Source organism: Athene cunicularia (genome assembly GCF_003259725.1).
Source record: "Athene cunicularia isolate RWA chromosome 2 unlocalized genomic scaffold, athCun1 chr2_part1, whole genome shotgun sequence".
Taxonomy (NCBI): domain Eukaryota; kingdom Metazoa; phylum Chordata; class Aves; order Strigiformes; family Strigidae; genus Athene; species Athene cunicularia.
The window spans coordinates 38,381,836-38,404,554 of NW_020799095.1; the positions used below are offsets into that span (position 1 = coordinate 38,381,836).

Consider the following 22,719-nt stretch of genomic DNA (forward strand, 5'->3'; position numbering starts at 1 on the left):
CCAGGGGGACGGCTTTTTGGCTTATGCATGGAAATGAGATATGCATTTAGCAGTGGCATACCCTAGTGATAGTGAAATGAAAGGGTCCTGAAATTCCAGAATACTTCTTTATTCTGCCATGAGTCCTTTCCCTAATTTAATTCTGTGTTGTAAAGAAGCATAGTTATAGCTTGAAAGGATACACGTCCAAGTCTATGTAAGCTAATGGTTAAATGCTGTTCTCTTAATTTTACAGAAAGCATTCTGGTACAAAACCCCTCAAACTTCAGAGTCGTAACTTTTCCATTTGCCTTCTAGCCAATTACTTAAACACAGATTTTATCTATTAAAAGAACACCTCCAGAAAACTAATCTCTTGGGAATTATGAATAGCTCTTTAAAACACTGTATCTGTAGCATATGAAAAGACTGATACTAACCTGCTAATAATTTTCTGGTGTAGAGTCACTACTTCAAAAGTTCAGTGAGCAAAAATTATAGACACTACATGTAAGAGGGCACAATGCTTTATCTAACATTGTCTTGCTTGCATGGTACTTTTAACAATGAAAATTACACTGAAAATTTTGTTGCGTGATTTTTCTTCTTAGTAAGCTGAAATATTAAAAGATCTTGCCTGAGCAAGAAATGTGATATATAATTCATGTTTCATGGTTTTGCAATGAATGTTCCCTATGCTGAAATAAAGAAAATAAAGGGAAGTTTCTGTCTACGGTTTCTGTTTTTTAAAGAAGTGTATTTTTGCAACACGGTAAATGCATGTATCAGCAGGTGTTTTTATGGAAAGGTGACAAGCATAACCTAGCAACACTGACAGGCTCAATAGAAAGTGCTCCCATTGTTAGTTTGTTTTTATCATTTTCTTCATTAAATAGACGAAAACTGGCAAACTCAAAATTACATCATGCAGAAACTGCATTTGGAAATTTTGCTTTTATTTTCAGTGAGGACAATTTTAAACTGCCTGTACAGCTTATTGCTCCTAAGAGGAGTTTATAAATAATTTATTAAAATGGAAAGGTTTGTTTAGTTGCATGCAACAAGCATTTACACAGGTTCTCAATTCTGATCAGCTTTCGATAAGGACAGATAATGAATCATTTTCCCAGCAGCACAAATGGGTAACAGCACTAGCCACGCTTGTAAATTAAGATGAAACAAGTTAAGATACTGAGAACATTTACTTACTTGCACGAAGGACTGAAGGGGTGACTTCAATTTCACTTGTTGCTTGGTAAGGCTGAAAGGCCGATGCTGCGTTGGAACCAAGCTCACTGCCAAAAATCTCGGGGCTTTGTGTGCCTGTTGAGCTGGCGCTGGTGCCATCACCTCCATGGTGTGGATCTTGCTCATCAAACACAGCTACAAGCTGCAAATGACAATAGAATCTGTTAAAAAAAAAACTTTCAGCGACATTGCAGTGCTATTTCATCATTTCTTCCTACCACAGAGCAAGAAACGTCTATCAGCAGAGACTCGGATCACTACCTAGATTACATCATCAGCCCAAGGAAAGGCAGCCATTAGTTGGATAGTACAAAGGGTTAACAGCTCTGATGGGACATGAAACTCATCACTGCAAGTCATAGAACAAATGGCACCAAGTCAGGAAAAGAAGGGTCGCACCTTCCCCAGCAAACCACTTTACCTTACCCAGAAAAATGGAAAACTATCTGAGTGCTGATCAAGGCCCATGCACTGAAATGTATCACCTGTGTTTTGATACCTCTCTATACAACATTATTACAAAGTCAAATCACAAGCAAAACCTCATTTTTATAGAATAAAAACATACAATAAGAAAATATTTTAATACACACTGAAAGTTATAGACAAAGTACAAAACCACCCGGAAGTGCTATAATCACTACAAGTTATCATCTATTAATCTGCCACCTATTAATCTATTATCTGTTAATATGAGTTAATTTGTGGCCCTCTCTTAAAATTTATTTCATCAAATTTATGGAGATACTTCCTTATTTGTTTGCAATCAGCTTCTCCAAGACAAGCCTAAGAACTCAATCCCAATTTGTAATTTATCCATGTCACTTATTTAATACAGATTTACTAAAACTGTGTTCATAATTGCAAGGGAAAAACATCATGGTGGTTTTTGGTAAATCTGAGGTATTTTTTCCACTGTAAATTAATGCTTTTATTTGAAACAAATAATTTATCCCAATTTACCTTTGGTGACCTATTGAAAGAGAAAAGGCCAGCTCTTATACACATTTCACTTTAGAACTTAATCTTCAAGATGGATAAAAAAGTTTTATGGATTACAGCATTCTGCAGCCTATAAATTAAACTATAATGTAATATTTGAAAGACATTTCCAAGAAAGCATTACATTCTTCTGTACAAATTGCTAGGGTAAATGGAGCAAATCAACTTAAATCTATGTTGATCACGGCAAATTGTTTATTTTGTTAGAACAACACTTAAAGCTTCATATAACCTAGAGGAATCAGAGAGGTCATTTTCTCTTTTATTTTTTCTAAGTGAATTTGACATCCTGTCATCCTACAGATTTTAATATTAGTCCCTTTACTCAAATCAAGATTACACAAACATGAGTTAAAAAAACAAAAGAACAAAAAAAACACCCAAAAACAAACAACAAAAACCTAAAACCACAACTGTAAGCCCAAGTGGAAATCTTTTGGGAATTCAGCATTTTGAAATACTTTTCAGGCATTAACTTTTTTTAACAAGTAGTTTTGACATTGCACAGAGTAGCAAACTTCTGCCAATAATTCCATACCTAATGCAAATTTAGGCTCTGGCATGCACAAACAAAAAGAATGAATTGGTAATGGGTAAAAAGTCCATGCTCTCTACAGTGCTATTTGAAAGGCAGGAAGCAGAAGAAAAAACAGGCTGCAGCTGCAGACAGCTAGAACATGTTTTTAACATACAATTCATTATTTTGTGCTTGAGAAATGTACACACAAGAGAGACATGACAACACTTAAAATGTCAGTAGCTCAGGAGTATTGAAAATTTTATTTTCCACACTGAAATACCAGTGCTTACAGAAACTGAAGACTATTTCTCAAAAGCAGCACACTTTACTCATAACACTTTTACTACCTTTTTTATAACAGCTAATTACCAATCTCCGGCAACTGAAAATAAACTAATCCACAAGTGAGGTGAGATATTAGAACAAAACACAAACAATGTATTTAAGAATTCTAGGCATGAAACATCAAATCTTTTTCTTCTTTGCATGGCGTGTATTAAGATAAATCCTCACATTACATTCTTTTTGAGGATGATCGAAAAATATTGCTCAACACACGCTGGTGTATTTTATATATATAATGTATGAAAAAAGGTACGTGCATCTAAATATATATGTATGATCTACTGTAAGCTGCCTCCAGCTTTTTGCCTATGCCAGACAGTCTACAACCTATGCCTCCATAACATCTAAAAAGGAATGTTTCTCATTTCAAGCTTAGCTTTTGATCTTATGTATTTTCGTAGGTATTCACCATTTTGACAGCATCAAATCCTCAAAAGGCTTCAGTTCCCTTAAGAAGCACACCAAGTTGTAACATTTTTGCATACAATATGTGAAGAAACACAAGCCATGTTAGTTTTCTCCACATCTAATTAGTGTTAGGAGTGCAGGTTAGGAAGTTCATTGTAAAACAGTTACAAAGATACACTTATTCCTCATAATAAGCTAGAAAGTCTTCAGGACTGAAAGACTTTATGTGCCTAAACAGTGTTGAAGATTGATTTCCAGAGTTTGGTATGCCACTCTGCAGATGATGAGTTCACAAGGAAAGGACAGCCACCAAAACATCTTCCACTGTATTTTGATATCAAGCATTCATTTCTGTTATCTCCAACACATCTTATTTCAATCAAGGGAAATCCTTTGATGAAAGGAATTATACATTTTTGTACGCTTGGAAACCCAGAAATCACAACTCAACTACCATCTTTGCAGGAACAAGAAACAAAATAAAAAACATCTGAAGAGACACCTTATGGCTACTTAGAAGGAAGCCACATGAGCAAGTCACTAAACCTATGAAGAATCCTTTGCAGCAGGAATCCACAGCAATAAACACTGCTCTATGCCGTGAAACAAATGGCCTCTCAGTGAGATGCCAGTCATGTTTGAAGGCCAAAAAGATGTTTTTAAATTGGCAAAGAATAGAACACAGATTACTAGACCAGCTTTTATCATTTAATGGTAAACCTATGGTCTTTGCTAGGCTTTAAGTATCAGGTTTACAAAGAAAGTAGATAACAAAGATTAATTGTCTTTTCTGGAAACAACATCATCTTTACTGTAGGGAGACTGCTTCCATGTTGATTTTTTTTTTTTTAAATAAGAAATAATGAATAAAATTACCATAACCATGCACAGTGCCAGTTTTCAAATGCAAGGAACTGCATACTCCTTTCCAGAATCACTGATAACTGCCAATACCTGACACGAGCTGTGCCTCCTGTTCTCTGTCCCTCAGTTTTAGAGCTCATCACTTTCAGTGACCCGATCACTGAAAACTCACCATACCATCCATTCTTATGCAGAAGAGATCAGCAGAAGGGCTGAACAAACCATAACAATGCACAAAGAAGAAAATAGCTTAGCTGTTCAGTATTAGATCAATATTAGCTCTTTAAAAGATCTTCCGTCAAAATCCAGTGAAAATATATATAATAATAGTAGTGGTTACAGTACGTTATATCCACCCCCCATTCCATGGGACCTGAACTTGAATGTATCAAAGATGTGTAAATGTGGTTAAATAGGTTACAGCAGTTTTAATCACCCGGGATAACGGGGCACACTATTTGCTTTTTTCAATCACTGAACTAAAAATGTGAAAATGGGAAATGAAATCAAGTAGCAACAAGCCACTTTGTCTTCCCAAAACAAATTCAATAAGTGGTAGGCTTAATTTAGACTGACATGTTTACACTTCTAATTATAATATGGCAAAAGCAATAGAAAGGAGGTTTCAGTATAGATTCGCATCCTTCATTAATGTAAGCTAGAATGGGAAGAATCATCAGTTTGAATAAGGTAAGAATTTGGTTCCCAGTGTAAGTGTATGCTAGCTTTTCAAGAAAAATTAGGTTTCAAATATTGAGCAGCACTTTCAAAAATGAAGACAGCAACTTTGTTCAGATCACAACTTATGGAAAGGTTCATTCCATCTCATCAACGGAAGCAGAGTAAGTCTTTGAAAGGTCATGCATAAACTAAAATACTCCTATGTTTGAAACTTCAGAGTGAGAAATATAAGTAATCTTATATGAATTATCAACGAAATACACATTTAAAAAAAAAAAAAAAAGCAACAACATTGAGTGTTTGACCAACAGCAATTTTTTCAAACAATACAAAGAACTCCGGTGGAGTTTTTTACTCCAAATGGTAAAAAGCATAATTATGAAATTTATTATATTTTAAGAGGGTTTTTTTAATTGCTACCATCATCCTCCAAAGCCAAAAAAAAAAAAAAAAAAAAAAGAACGAGCTACTACCTTGATGCTTTTCTCTTTCAACTGATAAAGACTTTCAACAGCAAACAGAAAAAGAAAGAGCAATATAATTTAATTTTTTTTGCTAAACACACTAGCTTCATTGAGCAAATGGTTTACAAAGAAATGATTCTACAGCCTGAGATATCAAAACAAAGTTTTGCTGAGATGCCTTTGGCTTTGGGATAGGAAGAGGACATTCCAGTAGATCACTGCATTCAGCCCTCTATAGTATATCTGAGTGACTTCCTACAACACCATGTTGTACAAAATGAATTACACTTCAACTTTTTGTCCTTTCTGAAAGATAGTAGGATGAGCTTTTCTACTGCTCTGTCTGGGATTCAAAATATCATACTAACCAGGTTATATTTACTTAAAAGCAAGAAGACTGATTTATTTTAATATTGACACAGGAACAGCAGTCTGCATTCCAACATTAATTATTACAATTTCCATCTATTCTACAGTAATTAAACATTAGTAAACACATATGCAATCTTAATTAATAGACTAGATTAAGTACTTGAATGTTAATTAACTGGATTAAAAAACTATTTGCACCAGCAACAGTTGTTTATATTTTCATTAAGTACTAATACCATATCAATTGGTGCAATCAGTTCATCTCTCTCCAACAGAAAACCACAAATCCAGAAATACTCCACGGAAACTCATGCAGCTAGAAACTTCTGCTGTATTTTTTCCCCCACTATGGCAAGTAAGACTGTCAAAAGGATCACCTGACTTTTGCAAATGCCTAAGTATCTGTCCAAAATTTAATAGTTTTGTAATATTTATTGATGTATCTACACTCATGTGTAGGCACCAGTAATGATTTCAGACTTATTTTAACATCCGTTCAAATTTATAGCTCTATCCTCCTGCTAGAAAGACAGCGAGGGATCCTCTAGTTTTTGCATCCTCTGGTCCTCACATGCTCTGCACTTTTTGTCCGCTCTTTTTAACACAGTGTGAAACTGAAATCACCTATCTTTTTTAATGATTAGGAGACATTTTAAATATCTGGTTTCTTCTCACCAGAAGGACACTTATCAAATAATTTCATACAAGGACATTCCTGATTTGTTCGGCTGTTCAGTGACCAATTGCTCAGTAGTTGATCTAATGAACAACCAAAATTGTCTCAATTCCCCTGGCTGAACCATGCACTTCGCTTGCTGGTCCATACAACAAATTCCAGATTTGGTCTTCCCTTTTACAGCTGCTATGATCTTTTGGCATTTATGATGCACATGTCCTGCAGGATGGCCATTCGTGTACAAAACAACCTTTCACACAAGTGATTTTTTTTCTGTTTCCAGCAGAATACAAAGCATAGCCCTCCTGAGGCAGTTCCGAGTGACAGAACAGCTCAACACCCTCCTTAGGTGAGGAGCTCATGCTGACAAGGATGCTGGTTCTCAGTTCATGCTTAATAACTGAACTAAATAACTTTTTCACAGGAGACTTTGATCCTTGAAGAGAGAGATTTTGATGATCCAAATGCAATTCTAAAATCTAAATTAGCCTTGTAGATATATCTTCACATAAAACAGCTACTTCAAGCATTTCCTTTAAAACCTCATGCCGGGGGGTTAAGCCCTGCCCTGTCCTGCAGTCCCAATGTATAGGTCCTTGTCTGCACCCACTTTCTGACAGCCACCTGACCCGCTGACATGAGATTTCAATCACTCTCAGAGCACTGCCATACACTTTCAGGCTTGTGCAGCAAGTATTTGGAAAGAGGACATGGAGAAGGCTGACAGAAAATTTAAACATAAGCATCACTGGCATCCTTTCCTGAGGAAAAAAAAAACCCTTTTCCAGTCTTAAGCAAGCCTGTACAGTGAACCCACAAGGCAACCACAGAACTGATTATACACTTCCTCTGCAACAAGTAGACTGCCATACAACCAAAGTAGACTGCAAGACAATATAAACAGATTTCTATAGTAACTCTTTAGGGTTGGCAAAAACCACGTGTACCCAAAGCAGTCTGCGTATTAGTCCATGTTACAATGCAGAACTAAAGAGTACTTGTTTAATAAGGCCCGACAGTAAATCAAATTCAGCTAATACCATCTCAGACTCCAAAATATCCTGAAATACAAGTTTTTTGTGAACGAACAGATGAGTAGAAGAGGAAAAAAAAATATAAATTCAGGAAAATAATTAGCAAGGGAATAGCCAATTATTATTTAGATATGGAAGAAACTAAATATGAAATCAATTTGTAGGCTTTCTGATGACTGAACTGACGTTAATAGCCCCATGGCAGTCCAAAATTCTTATTATTCCTTGAGCTTCACTCTTCTACATGGCTCATTAAAAACCCATTTAAATATAAGTACTGTTTCAATGAACTGGTAAGAGAAAATACAGAAAAAATGGACATTTTCACAAGTAATGCACTATTGCCTGCAGACATTAAAAAAAAAAAGGATCAATTACTAAAAATAGCAACATCTGAGAGGCATTCTGTGCTATATGATCAACCTGAGTATCCCCTCAACAGACTTGTAAATCACCCAACACTTTAAAAGGAGAAAAAGGGCAAATGCTGTTTCCATTTTAGACAAACTGTAACACAAACAACAAACCTTTATAATTTCAATAAAATCTTTACCTATCCTAATTAATCAACTTCAGTCATGATGCCAGTACTACATTTTCATAACAACTTTTCAAAGTAACATAGCTAGAAGGGAGTCAAAGAACCAATATTCTCATAACAACTTTACTGCACTACTGCTTTTAGAAAAATAAGGAGGACATTTTAAGGTTCACATTATACTAGCAAATTAACACTTTGTATTAGATCTTCTGTGGATTATACAGATGTGTAAGCCCATGAAGAATCACAGAATAACCTGAAATGGAAAGTACCTCTGGAGATCATCTGGTCCAAATGCCTGTTCAAACCAGGGTCCGTGAGAGGAGGTTGCTCAGGGCCGCATCTAGTTACATTTTGAATAACCTCAAGGATGGAGACTACACAACCTCTCCAGGCAATCTCTCCCCATGTTTGATCACTCTTGGTTTTAAGAAATTTTTTTCCCTCTATCAAGTTGAAATTTCCCTTATGGCAACTTCTGTCTGCTGTCCCTCGCACTACTCCTGTACACCTCAGAGAAAAGTCTAGCTCCATCTTCACCATACCTGATAGAGAGCAGCTGTATCAAGAATGCCATGCCTCAGAAAACCACATGGCCATACAGTATCCCCAAGGCCTCCCTTTCCCTGGGATGGTCTTCAGCCCCCTAACTCACCCTGGTGGCCTCTGGCTGAGCCATCATGGTAATGTCATGCCTGTATTGAGGAGGACAAAATACTCCATAAGCAGAGAGATACAGTCACTTCTGTCGACCTGCTGGCTACAGTCTCTCTCACATAGCCCGGGATGGAGCTGGTCATCTTTATCACAAGGGCACACTGCTGACTCACGTTCACTGGGTCATCCCTCAGGTCTGCTCTGACCCAGTCAGTGAGCCCCCCCATGCCCATACTGCTGGGTGACGTTATTCCAGTCCATATGCAGGACTCTGCATTTGTTTTTGCTGAACCAAATCTGTGCCCTCAAAACCCTACAGTATAAAATAATCGCTAATGGAAAAGACATCACAGGTCTCATTGAAATGACCTCAAGTAATGGCCTCAAATTGCACCAGGGAAGGTTTAGACTAGATGTCAGGAAGTATTTCTTTACAGAATGGGTTGTTAGGCATTGGAACGGGCTGCCCAGGGAGGTGGTGGAGTCCCCATCCCTGGAGGTGTTTAAGAGCACGGTCAACATAGCACTGAGGGATCTGGTGTAGTTGGGAACTGTCAGTGCTAGGTTAATGATTGGACTGGATGATACTCAAGGTCTTTTCCAACCTAGCTGATTCTGTGAAAGTCATTCTCAAATCTGCTGACTAAGTAAACTCCCTTCATTTTCGAAACTCAACATAACGTAACAAGTTAAATCATATCTGCAAGATCAGAACTCATCTATTGATTCGAAAGATACTTTAATATTACAGATAGTTTAAAAATCTTCTCTTTCATGATTCTTTAAATCTAAGAAATTATTCTGAAGTAAATATAGAAGCTTTTTATTAAAACACTGCTTTTGATTATTCATTTCCTACGGCACTTTGATCTGAGAAATTCTAGAACCAATATTAAATTGCAATCTAATCTTCTCCCAGTAGAAATTAAATGCAGTTTTAGGTACTATCCTCTAAGTTCCCAGACAATTAAGTATATTTAATATGTATTTTAAATTTTAAAATATTTAAAACTTGTTAGTTCATATATTACATATACTTAAAAGACTTTTTCTCCCTTCCCCCCTCTATTGCTGAGCAGCAGACTAAAAGCAAGTATGACTACGCCACCCTGGAAAGTAATTTGTGTATAGTCTGTCTGCTCTCTACCTGACCTCCATGGGTTAAGTCAGGCTGAGGTTTAGACCAAGAAATAAGACAATTAACTGAGCAAGTGTTAAAAGTATTATGAGGGCTATTAGAGGTAGCTGCCACTGAGCTGCCTGTCAGGTTGGCTGGATTTGTTTTTTGATGACCTCAGACCTTGAATATACCAGACACATCACTTCTGCGTAACATACTGAATGAGACTGGAGCTGGCAGCCCATGTGTGCAGCCTGACAGACACACATACCTGCAGAGTACGCACAAACTGATCATCCTGCAAAGTCCTGATGTGCTCAGGCTGAACCTACTGCATGGACACAGCAAGTCCAACATCAGAGCTGGATCTTGGACTTCATCATCAGCTAACTTCCATGACCAAAGAAAACATCTACATTTGTCACATCCTGCAGACAGACAACCTGGCAGCCCTGTCCTACATGACCAAAAGGTGTTGCTGGCAGAAACAAAAGTAGAAGCAGTCTACATTTCATGAAGCTGACAGACATGGAGACAAGGACATAGATGCCAGTAGGTGGGTTTCTTTTGGTAGGGCATACTCACCTGGACCAGGAACAGGTAGAAGCTCCAGTTTGTTATGTTAACTCATGCTGCTGAATGCTGTATATCTGCTGTTAACTTTAAGCATGATAAGCATTATGAATTAGCTACTGATCCCAGCCTTCTCAAAGGAGATAATGACTGAATGCATTAATCAGCACTGTTACCAGCAGCTGTTAAGCTAAGCCCTGGCAAAAGAGTGGACAGTGCCATCACTGCACTCTGATCTCTGGGAGGATGGAGCAGCCATGCAAAATCCAACAAGCAGAAACACTGCAGGCGCATCTCACTGCAAAAGGGGTATGATTAAGATTATGGAGTAAGAGATTCCAGAGTTTGCAACTAAACACAAAACTACTGCTAAAATTAGAGTGCAAGAATAAAGAACATTCTCATATCTTTCAAACAATTTTTTTTTCTTTGATGCTTCTCGGAAAAAAAAAATGAAGATACTGCACTGAGGGATAAGCTTGCTTTCCTCAGTTGCTACAAGTCTCTCCACACAGCAGGTACTAACATGCTGAATTCCATGTTTGTTTGGGCTATGAGAACTGCTGGGGAAAATACCTCTGTCCTAAATTAGAAAGTTTTGCAATCATAGGTTTGTTATCATGGAATTTTTGTAACAGGTTGTTTTTTCATTTAACTCTTCCTTTGAAAGCATACAGCGTATAATGCTACCCTGTTATTTCCTTAAATCCTCGATTCGTGTAGAAACATTGCTTCCAAATTCCCTTTGTAAAAACAGACCTCTTGTTCAAGGCTAAGGACATCCTCTGCAAAATTACCACAATATATGGTTTAACATGGTATCTCCTTGGTCATTTTGAAAAGAAATATGAAAAAATCTATCTATCCTGGCTTTAAAGAGGTGCGTAAAAGAAAGCGTGGTATCAGAAGAGAGTGTGCTAATCTTGGAAAGTAGTGGGGACACATATGAGCATGTGAATAAGCCAATTTCATCTCCTCCATTTTTGATCCCTCAGCACAAATGAATATATGTGAACCACACTGAGGACAATGTTGTTAATATTACATTGGAAGCAATTTTACATTTTTAGAGTGCACTAAGTCTGCCTCTTTTTCTAAAAGGAGAAGCTCAAAAAGATACCCTGATTGTTCTCCATGCAGCTGAGCTTGCGTGTATGGGATGACTCTGCAGGTCAGCAGATTTCCAATTCAACAGCATAGACCATACAGGAGAACAGTATTTTATTTCTGCCACAGAGGTCAGCAGTTAAGCAGTGACGCTATGCAGTAAGTAATCCAGACACTGGGTTATTAGAGGGGCTGGTGTCACAGAGCAAGATATATTGCTGAAATAAAGATGTATTAAATCTTAACAGTTGTCTCATCTGTCATTGGGAGCTGCAGCTCTTGAGCACCAAGAAAAAAATGGTTTCAGAAACCTCAAAAAAGACCAGGCTTTCCATTCCTCTCTTACAAGATCAAAACAGTAGCATTTAAAATCTAAGATTTCAGTTTCAGCTGAAGTACAAAAAGGTACCTAGTTAGTTAAAGCACAAGCCAATCTTTGCAACCTTATTAAACATCAAGAAAATAGATTTTGTAAAATACAGCTCTTCATTTTACACAGTGTGTGCTGTTCAGTGTAATTTGCATGCAAAAGCCAGGAGAATGTGATTAAAAATACCCATCTAGAGACACAGATGAAAAACTTCAAACATTTTCTGATTCCCTTCTGTTCCACTCATTATTTCGATACCTCACTACAACAAAGGAATAGATAACACTTGTCCTTGACATTAGCCTAAATTATCTTCGGTGTGCAATACAATACCTATTAAATTAGGTTTATTTTAAATCAACGTCAAGGTCTGTTCAAAAGGTAAAACTCTCTGTACCTTTCGCCTTTCGTATAACACTTTCTTTTTTCTCCCAAGAAACTTTTCAGAGGTCTTAAAAACAATGAGATAGGGATGGTTTTTTAACTAACTTTATTATCTAGTATTAAAAAACATCAAAATGAGAGACATTTACTTCTGGCATTTTAAAACAATAACGATATTCTTCATTTTGTGCATAATGACAAAAATAATCAGCACATTAAGCAACAATTTATGCCTTCCTTTCTTTAAATAAGACTCTAAAAGAATTTTGAATGCAAACAGCTGACTGTTCCCTCATGACTAACATTTTATTTTATTTTAAAATGTAACAATAATGAAAACAATGCAACTTAACTTACAGTCCATTAGGACTATCCTTACAAAGTAAAGAATAAAAGGTAGCGGTCCAACAGCACCAGGCTGATGGCAAGTGACACGTACCAGCAAATCTGTGGAGGTTTGTCCCCTCCTGCCACAATCCCCAGGGCACAGGGGACTTGACTCACCAGTATTATTACATGAACTTATTCCAGACAAGGAGCTCTAAACTTAAGCAAAAGACACCTATCAGATAACATTTGACAGTCTAGAAAGAGAGTGTCCCAAAACCTCCATAAAACAGTTCTTCCTAAACACCTTTAGTTTTTCTACAACCAAGAGGATTATAGTGATCGCTCTATGAAGAAAAAATAGCTTGGTGCATCTACTACATCCAGATGGATATCCATCTACCATACAGTGTAATCTACTAGGACAAGACAGGGCCTGCGTTTATTTCCTAAAAAACACCAAGTTAAATGACACAGTAACTGAAATCCAGGGACTTTCACTAAAATCTAGGCTCCCTATTCCAAAACCATTTTTTAAATGATCTGAAGCCACATTTTTAACAATAATTTGACAGATAAGGTTGCAGAAAGGCATCTCACTTATTTTCTCTCCATAAATCCTCAGAAATCAGAAGCTAAGATATTTTTGAAACTCGTGCTTTTAAAAGCTGCCTGATGACTTATCAAATCTGACTTCTAAATGCTTATGAAAACAAACACAAACAGAAGAAGAAAAAAAAAAAGGCAGGAAGAAGAGGAAGGACAGAGGACCTCAGAAGGAAACTAACTAGTTAATACCACCACATCCACCTTCAAAACAAGATTCACTGGAAATCAAATGCTTTTGTTTTTGTGAAATGCAGGAATGAATAGCAAAGGGGATATCTGATATTACTCTAACTGTGATTCTTGTCTACTTGTTGCAGAAGCCTCCACTGTCTTACAGCACTCTCTCTTTACACAGGGATGCAGCACTTGAGCATTATAACCAAAGAGACAGGAACATATATAGGGACTTTCGATGGAATTATTCTCCTCAATCATTTAATGTGAAAGCTTCAAAGATTCCAGCTTTATTTTCAGAACTCATTTTGAAAATTAGTTCCCTAAATCACTGTGGAAACTGGGACCAATGCATCTACCTCACCTAGATGAGTCAAAAACATTTTTAAAAAAATAAACACTCAAAAGAGAAATTACATTTGTATACACAATCATTCCAAGCTACCAAACTTGGGAACACACTATCATTCTTAAATTTTACCTTGACTCAGCCTGTATCTGTGAATGCATTTTCCAACACATAATATAAATGTCACCCAGCCTCGGGAAGGAGATAAAAGCATTGCCAAAACCCATCAACTTCAACCTGTGGACAAGGACTGCACTGAAAACTTCAAAATAGATCCTTCCTTCCTGTAGATGCCCTATTTCCTCTCCTCCTCTGGGCTGATCTAGCCTCTTTGCTTCTCTTTTCTCTCCTAAAAAAATTAAGGTTATAAGTAGCTGGCACTCCAGGACAGGACAGCAGGCTTGTCTCTGTTTGAAGTGTCTATATTTCATAGTGAATTCAAATATTGTTGTAAGGTTATTAAAATCATTCATGATTTTATCTGTGCCAAATGGATCATTACACTGTCAACACTCATCTTTATTATGCAAAAATATGCAGAACTTAACATCTTTTGTTGAGCTGGCAAAACAGTATATTCAGTAGTAACTATTTTTCATTAAATTTTGCACAAGGTTAAAGCGTGTGTGGAATCTGATTACCAAAGGCTCCATTCAGAAACATCACACAAAACAAGCTGTGTGCAGCAAAAGATTATTTATTTTAAACCTACAAACAAATTCTTCTGAGTAGTGCTCACTGAACTAATGGTGTTCTGATTTATTTAGAGTTCCCTTTAATTTTTACTATTATATATTTAAAAAAAAAAAATCAGAATCCAACATTGCCTTTCAAACACCCTTAAAATATAAAAAAAATGGAAGTGTCTGTGGGTCCAGCACAAGAAAAGTTGCCTTTCTTTTTCAATAGCTGGGAGAGGCATGGCTATGTAAGTCCTTGAAAATCAGCACGTGTTTAGGAGGAATTTGTTGCTGAATTTCATTTCTTCGTAAATTACAGAGAAAAATACAATCAAATCAAATCAAAGGAGCACTCACTCTGCTTCTACACTTATGGCATAGTTAGATATTTCATTAAATTAATGTCCATTTGAGTATGATTTGGTGATTCTCTGCTGATTTGTGACTATTATAAAAATTACTATTTTGCTTTGAAATATTTCCAGCTTAAAAATATTTTAAGCAGAACATAACCACAGCCACAGCTGAAGGGCAGCTAGAAGAAGCTTGCTTTGCTTTGCCTGGCAAAGGACAAGCATGGCCAGCTCTGGAGGGAAGGGGAAAACAGCTGGGGGTGGAGGGTGGAAAGGCCAGAAGGAACAATGGAGATAACACCATGGAGAGTATATGGGCAACTGTTGAAGTTAGGGTTGTTTCATTTTTTTAAAGTTTCAGGGAGTTAAGATATTTTTTTTCCTTCTCTCTTTTTAAGTGTTCTTCTACATACACTTCAGAATCCTGCTTAATGGAAAAACTCTGTAGGCTCCAAGGCTACCTCCAATAGCACCTCTTGCCTTCCACTCCTCTAAATGTCTTCCAACAGAAACAGAAGCTAATTTGGTCTGGTTACCTCTAGTGTAAGAATAATTTCTTGGGAAGCTCCAGCCATCTTGAAACCACTTTTCTGAGTCACTGTCTCATTAAGTCTTCATTTAATTCTTCTTTCTCTGTATTTCTCCTGACAGACTCAATCTTTGCAATTGCATGAACTTTTGGAAAACCTCTTTGGGGTGCACTTTATAGTTCAACACCACACAAAACAGACACATTGCATAAGGCTAGCACAGGTAGCTGGGTAAATTATGCTGTCAAAAGTGATTAACATTTAAAATGACTAAACAGAGGAAGCAGATAATAACTCCAAGATCTGCTTTTAATTAAAGCATCCTAGCAATTAATATTAAAAGGCAAAGACTGAAAATCAGGGAGAGCATAGCTTCTAAAGAGAATAGTTTTTATGCTTTTCATTAGGGGTCACCTTTTTTGATGTGCAAGACCACTTTTAAATTACCTGCCTCACTGGAGACCATTCACTTATTAAAACAACACTGCCCACATAAATACAAAAAAATACACATTTAATCAGAAACATTTATGCATTCATTACTTTTTCAAATGTCTTTGCTTTGAGATAATTTTACTCCTCACTGAAAGCAAACCTTATTTCACAGTCTCTGTGCCTAATTGTTGTATCCCAAATGATTTCTCTACTTTCCAAAATAATTACCAAACATTATATCATCTATGCTAAAACACTAAAAGGGCATCAACACTGAACCCTGTAAGTAGCTAAAATGAATAGTGCATACCAGGAAAGTCTAACGGGTGTAGCCTACGCAAATAAATCAAACCGCCTTACACATTCTGACAGCTCCATCTAGCCACAGCTCCACAAAAGTAACTTTATCCCAGGCAGAATGAATTAATTTACATTCGGCACATACCAGCTATTACAAAAACTCTTATGGTCAAAAGTGTTATTTCCAGAATGACTTTACTATTGTTTAACATTAGATTAACACTTCCACAATCATATCTGAGCTTTAGGTTACTTGGGTTTCAGAGAAACACAGGATGAGAAAAGTCACGTCTTTAAAGGCCCCAAAATCAGAGCATCTGGATAATGTTGGGAACAGATGCTGGAATCAGAACTTGGCAGGAATTCCTGAGACGGGGACCTCAAATGTCCTGGGGAGAACACAGAGCAAAATGGAATATAATGTAAAAATGCAAGTGCACAGTGACAGAGTAGAGAGGCAATGCACAGGATGTGCACATGTCTGATGGAGCAGATAAGCAAGAACAGCATCAAAATAGTCAGCTGACAGAAGCTGAGGGAAGGGAGGGGAAGCCTCCTTCTCATAAACTCCAGCACCACCAGTTTACAAACCTTCAGATTACGGACCAGCCTCTTCCTTGCCTCCAGCCATGCAGCCAGGCAGTGGGGCGCAGGCAGCACCGCTGCTGATCTGCTGCTGGCTGACTCGCCCATCTATGCTCCAGCGTTACAGACTGCATGGTCAGTGAGGACAGTAGATAGCAAAAGATAAGCGATTTTTCTCCTTTTTTTCTTCTTCCATCCATCACTGACAACTCTAATAATCTGATACGCACCTTTCTGTATATACTGGGGCACTGCATGTACTAGTAAAATAATACACTGGAAAACTACTTTTCTCTGGAAATATTATCTATCTAACTAGCTCTAGATATACTGCTCCAAGTGTGGGTGTATATACATATATATAATCTGAAAATATTACAATAATTTGAGGAAATGAACTCTCATTTCCTTACACACACTTATTGTCTACAATCCCAAACACAGTTGACTCAGCTGGTGTAAAGATTAGGCTCATTACAAGTGACCCAAGTTTCAGATGTGCAGAATGGCTATAAATCTTTCATTAAAACAGAAACTACCACAGGGTACTGAAATACACTGCCTAGACCTAATTTTGGGCACACATGTTTGAAAGCACTGGCTTCACCATAATGTGTGATGTTAACGGCGGGCTAGACAATATATCTCCTTATTACATTATGCAATTCCGTATGAGAAGTGGCAAATGGCTGAAAAGGAAGTTTTTTTCGTGTCTTGAGTTGTAGTTAATGCAATTTACAGATCACTGATAAAGCATTTTGTCCTTAAGCTGATCTAAATTAAAATTTCAAATGCTGCTAGTTTACCAAGAGTATTTAAGGTTCAAATCCTATGCTAAGTACCTTAAAACTCCTAGTGATAAATCCTCAAGTTTCAAATATGTAATGGTTCCATTTTAAACATAATTCTAGAATAACTAATGCAGAAGAAAAGGGGATTAGTGCTCGGAGGTGGACTTGTGCAACTGCCTAAAAATGCAAACAAGAAATGTAAATCTGTCACACTGCTGTGCTCATACCAGGACACGCACAGACGTTTATCCCAGCTAACAGCACCGCGCAGCCACGGATGTCAAAGCTCAGTCCAAACTGGAATTTTACTAAATTCCCTCAGAAATCACACAGGAGAAACTGCAGTTCCTGCTACATGCCAGAGCAAATGCTCCTTCAGCCTGAGAAAGGCAAGCAGCCATGAGTAAAAAAAAGCCAACATACCTAGAGAAGAGGGGCTGCACATCCCCCCAGCCCAGTCCATTCCCACACACTGCCAGCCACACAGCTGTCTTTCAAAACTAACCTCAATAACAAAAATACAAATCCCATGTGTAGAGAAGGGGAAAAACAAGCTAAAAATGCCAAACTTTTTCACAAACACGTCTAATATCATATTAGGACATGAAAACAGAAATGCTACTACAGAAAAAAGCATAACCAACTGCGGCACCACTTCACTGTGCTGCAAAGATGGACTTGCTGCTTCTTATTCCCCCTAACCACTCTACTTCGGATGTTTTGGTACAGGTGTTTCTGAGGTGGGGAAGGGTGGCACTGAGTGCTTTTACGGATGGTTTTTGGACCCTGGCCTAATAACTTTGTCAGGAAGACAAACACTGCTTGCACTGCCTCAGCCATCCATTCACATTCATACATAATGGAGAGTAAAGAGGAAAAGAGAAATAAAAAAAAAACTAGAGGGGAGATAAAAGTTACACTTTACTGGAATATGATTTTAAAAGATGTATCACACTTGTCATTTATAATTTGGCACTGATAGCTTAACATTGTTCAATACAGACATTTTATGATCTCAGATGCCTGTTCAAAGACTGCAACCTCAACACCACCCAGAGGTGAGTGAAAAATAAGCACACGTGCATTTACATAAGCAAAGAAGAGTGTAAGGGATCATATAAAACACCGATATATCATAGCTCCATGCACCAGTCAGTGGACAGGTAATGAACTTTTTCCTCTGGAAGCTTGCATACTGACAGCATTAAAAGGTACTGAGGGGCTCCAGGGTGGGAGCACAAGGTGGCAGCACAGGCAGAGATACCAAGGCAAGGGGAAGACTCATGGCCATGGGATGCAGGAGTGGAGGGCTTCAGGACCAGCTCAGAAGGACCAGACAGCAGCTGCAGGTCTGGAATTAAAGCACATGACTCAGGTTCACACGTGCTACCTGTACAAAGAAGGTAACAGTGATAGATCTCAGAGTCAGAATGTACAAAGCAGCCCTCCCCCTCCATGGTGGGATTTAGCAGTCATTAATTGATAGCTGAAATTCGGGGAATGACTTGTGCCGAGAAGCAGGCATGACAGTTGTTTCTACTAAGGCCAATTAATTCTGCCCCTCAAAAAAGCAATTGTGGCTACGCCCCTCTTACTCCTCCATCACTACCAGAAAGCTGAAATATTTATATACATTTCTGTTCATTCTTCATCTGTTCTCCTGCATAAAGGAAGTTTAGTTTATGAGTTTATTTTGGGTCTATTATCAGAATTTTCCTTCAGTTCTAATTTAGCAAATTGTATACTAAAGATTCCCAGGCAGATCCCATCAAGGTTTAGTATGTGATATATCCTCCGAGAAAACAACTGAGCACCATAACTTTGGTTTTCCAACACTCCCTCTCATAAGCAAACATTAGCTACGCTTGGGACTATTTATGTGCTGGTCTCACTCCACTCCCACCCCTAAAACTCAAAGCTGAGTAATGGGATTTCCTTGAATATCCAAATACCTACAGAGTTAGGGAGCAGCAGGTGAACCTACTTATAACTAGGAGAAGAAACTGTGGCCCTGGTGTGAATCAACCCAGAGCTGAAACATGAGGTGCTCAAGAGGACAAGTATTTTTATAACCCACTTCAGTGTTTTGCGTTGCCCTTCTGCACAAGAATACAATGTATGTCCTGGCACAACACACCATGATGCATCCCAAAACAGCTCCTGTGAACATGGTACATGCCCAGGCCAGAAGGACACATACATTTTGTATGAGGAGGAGGTTGCCCCTCCTCACCTGATTGCAGAGAAGTAGAAAACCATAGGGAACAGTGGGTGAAGAAATGCAGAGTGTGCTCATCTTTCAAAAGCACAGAACAGCTTGGATCAGTCACCAAGCCCCTTCGAAACAAAGCAAAAATAACTTTTGAGTCCTGTGAGCAAAAGCAATGAACAGTTCAATATAGGCTGCTCTCAATATTGCATTGGAAGTACATTGGAATCTAATTTACACTTTGCTGATCCTTATAAATTCCACTTAAAACACAAAGTAATTTTCCATTCACCTTTCAGCAAACATTTCTTAGGAGAAAGCCCTGAATCTGAGCTTTCATGTTCAGATGCAATTCTAATGCTATTTCAGAACACCTTCTAAATTCTGTGAAATGAAACTATATGGAGAGGGACAAAATAACTGAGGATATTTAATAGCATGCTTGACTTTTCACTGTGTTCACTTTGATCTTAGAAATCAGTTAATATGGAAGAATCCAAAAAACACACAAAAAACAGTGCCTACAGAACTATTAGAATCCATTTTAAATATTATTTAACCAGACTCAACCAGACTGCTGAATTTTAATAAAATCTTGAAATAAATACAGCAGAAGTAAAACACTTCAGTATAAGATTCTCATATATTTTATAATTCAAAAAGCTGAGATGACAAAAAGAAAAAAATCACTCAACTAAGGCATTCAAGATGTAATTAATTTTAATCAGAAACACACATTCAACCCCAATCTTTTACTTTATAGCATTAAATTAAGAAAGGGTTTTGTTCTTTAAATGGTTCATAAAAATTCCAGTATGTCTTACATGCAAGTATGTGAGGTAGAAACAGCTCAAACTGAACTTATAGAGACTACAGTTTTCTGAATTCCTCTTGCAAGGTTTACCTGCAGAGCAGTCAGACAAGGAAACAGCTACAAATTTCAGTGTTGGAAAAATGGCACTTGGTGGTGGAACCTGAATGGATGCTTCTGCTTTCTCTAATCCCTAAATGACTGACTTTGGAAAGCTTGGATCATCTCTCATTTTCTGTCCCCTCTGATAATAAAATGATTTAATACAAATGATCAAATCTAAGATTAAAGATTTCAGACCAACACATCATCCATCTGGTCTGCTCCCCAAAACATCAAAATTGGTTGGTTAAAAATCCAGAACTGCAACTCCCTTCCCCATAACCACTGCAGTTCAGCATGGGGCAACTCTCTTGGTCAAGGACTATACAATATGGAGTCAGCGGGCTACACAGAGCCTACCAGGTAATTCTTTCATCTGAGAGAGTATGCACACTGGTTGACCACAGATGTTGGCTTGGGCTTCTTAGCCAGACAAGAGACACCTGAGTGCCCAGGGGAAGGGCCACAAGCTCCCACATGCAGCAATTTATTTACCAATTCCAGCAGAACACGCTCCTTTCAAAACCAAAGAAAGAAGAGATGGCCAATATCATCACAAGCAGGGGAACTGCAGGAAGAGAAAGAGAGGAGAGCTACCTGTAGGACATATGGCTACTGCTGGTAAATGAAGGTCCTTGGTAGGCTCCTGCTTATACCTCTGTCAAGATCTGATTCATCAAATAAGAAAATAGAGACTAAGCATAAAATTTTACTTTCTATGTTGTCATTTACCTGCAATAGGCACCAGCTACTGATGGTTACAAACTAGAAGGTTTTATATCTTTAAAGATAGAAGTTGTGACTATGTTCATGCTATACTGCTTCACCGAGACACATCAATCACTCCTGCCAGAACCCAGTTATCAATGCCAGCTAAACCTAATGTAGTAGCATTTCACATATATTCTGTAAAAAAGTTATTATGATCCCCCAAAGTCTGGGATTTTGCAAGACTACTAGCAGAACAGCTAGCCAGCAAAGGAGCACCAAGTACTAAATTGCTTGGCACCTATTCAGCAGCCAGACATACTTCCTACAACCTGTGCACTAGAGTCTTCTACACACTCAGCTCCTTCCGTTTAGATCCTGTCACACGGCAGACTTAACTCTGCAAACTGACCTTAAGATTAAGCCATAAGAAAACTGACTGAATTTCAACTTTCAGTAGTTTTTTTTTTTTTGGAGAAACATTGCTTAAATTTCAGACATCAATCTTAGATTCTTGAGAAGCCGGTCTCTGCTTATCAGCTGGGAATTCAGTATGCCCACTGCTGAATGGCTCTCTGGAGGGTGTAGCTCTCTTCCACTAGTTATATAGATACAAGGATACCAGCTTAACTTTAGCACAAATACCCATCTGTGTTACTCAGCTGCAGTGGTATTTGAGAAATTGAGAGGAGCAGGTAAAAAAAAAAAGAACACTCAAATTACACTAAAGAGCTGTACTTCCAATTCTTAAAATATTGGATGTTAACAAATATGAAAACTGCCATCGAATATCATTTACAACATATAACGAACATAAATCTATAGAACATATGTTCATAGAGGAACAACTATAATAACATAACATGTTGTGCATCATCTTAACCACATGGCACAACTGAATAAAAGGCTACAAAAATGTAATTTATGAGACTGACATGGCTGTTATTAGTGTCCACCAGTTTCTTTCCAGACCAAGGCTAATGTTTTAAAGCTAATCTGAAAGCAAGAAACAAAAAGGCTATGAAGTGCTCATAACACCATGCATTCTATGAGCTGACTTATTTTGAAGCAGTAGTTCAAAACAGCATCAAAATGACACTACAGGTCATTTTCACATCTTTGACTCAGCAATCTAACAGGACTTGACTGCGCTCATGTAAGAAATGAATAGGCTACAGACTAAAATTTGGTTGGTCTGATGTCTTTACTCGTGTATACATGAAAAGATCTTAGATTATCTTGACAAGTGTCCAGCTGCATTAGTCACGCCGGCAATCAGTCAAGTGTTTATTAGTGTCACAAAGAAGACTATGTGGAAAGCTACAGCATCATTTTAATTAAAACGCTGAAAGCAAGTTAAGAAAAAAATCTTGTTAAAAGTACTCATAATCCCCAAACCCATATACAACAT

General features: G+C 37.7%; 1 protein-coding gene across 1 annotated transcript in view; it reads right to left on the reverse strand.

The window, feature by feature from the left end:
* The window catches only part of PARD3 (par-3 family cell polarity regulator), a 411,749-nt gene that overhangs the window by 301,889 nt on the left and 87,141 nt on the right, over positions 1 to 22,719 (reverse strand). Inside the window, exon 3 of the mRNA XM_026843423.1 lies at positions 1,189 to 1,369. Coding sequence (XP_026699224.1) covers positions 1,189 to 1,369 — 181 coding nt within the window. The remainder of the gene's footprint in view (positions 1 to 1,188; positions 1,370 to 22,719) is intronic.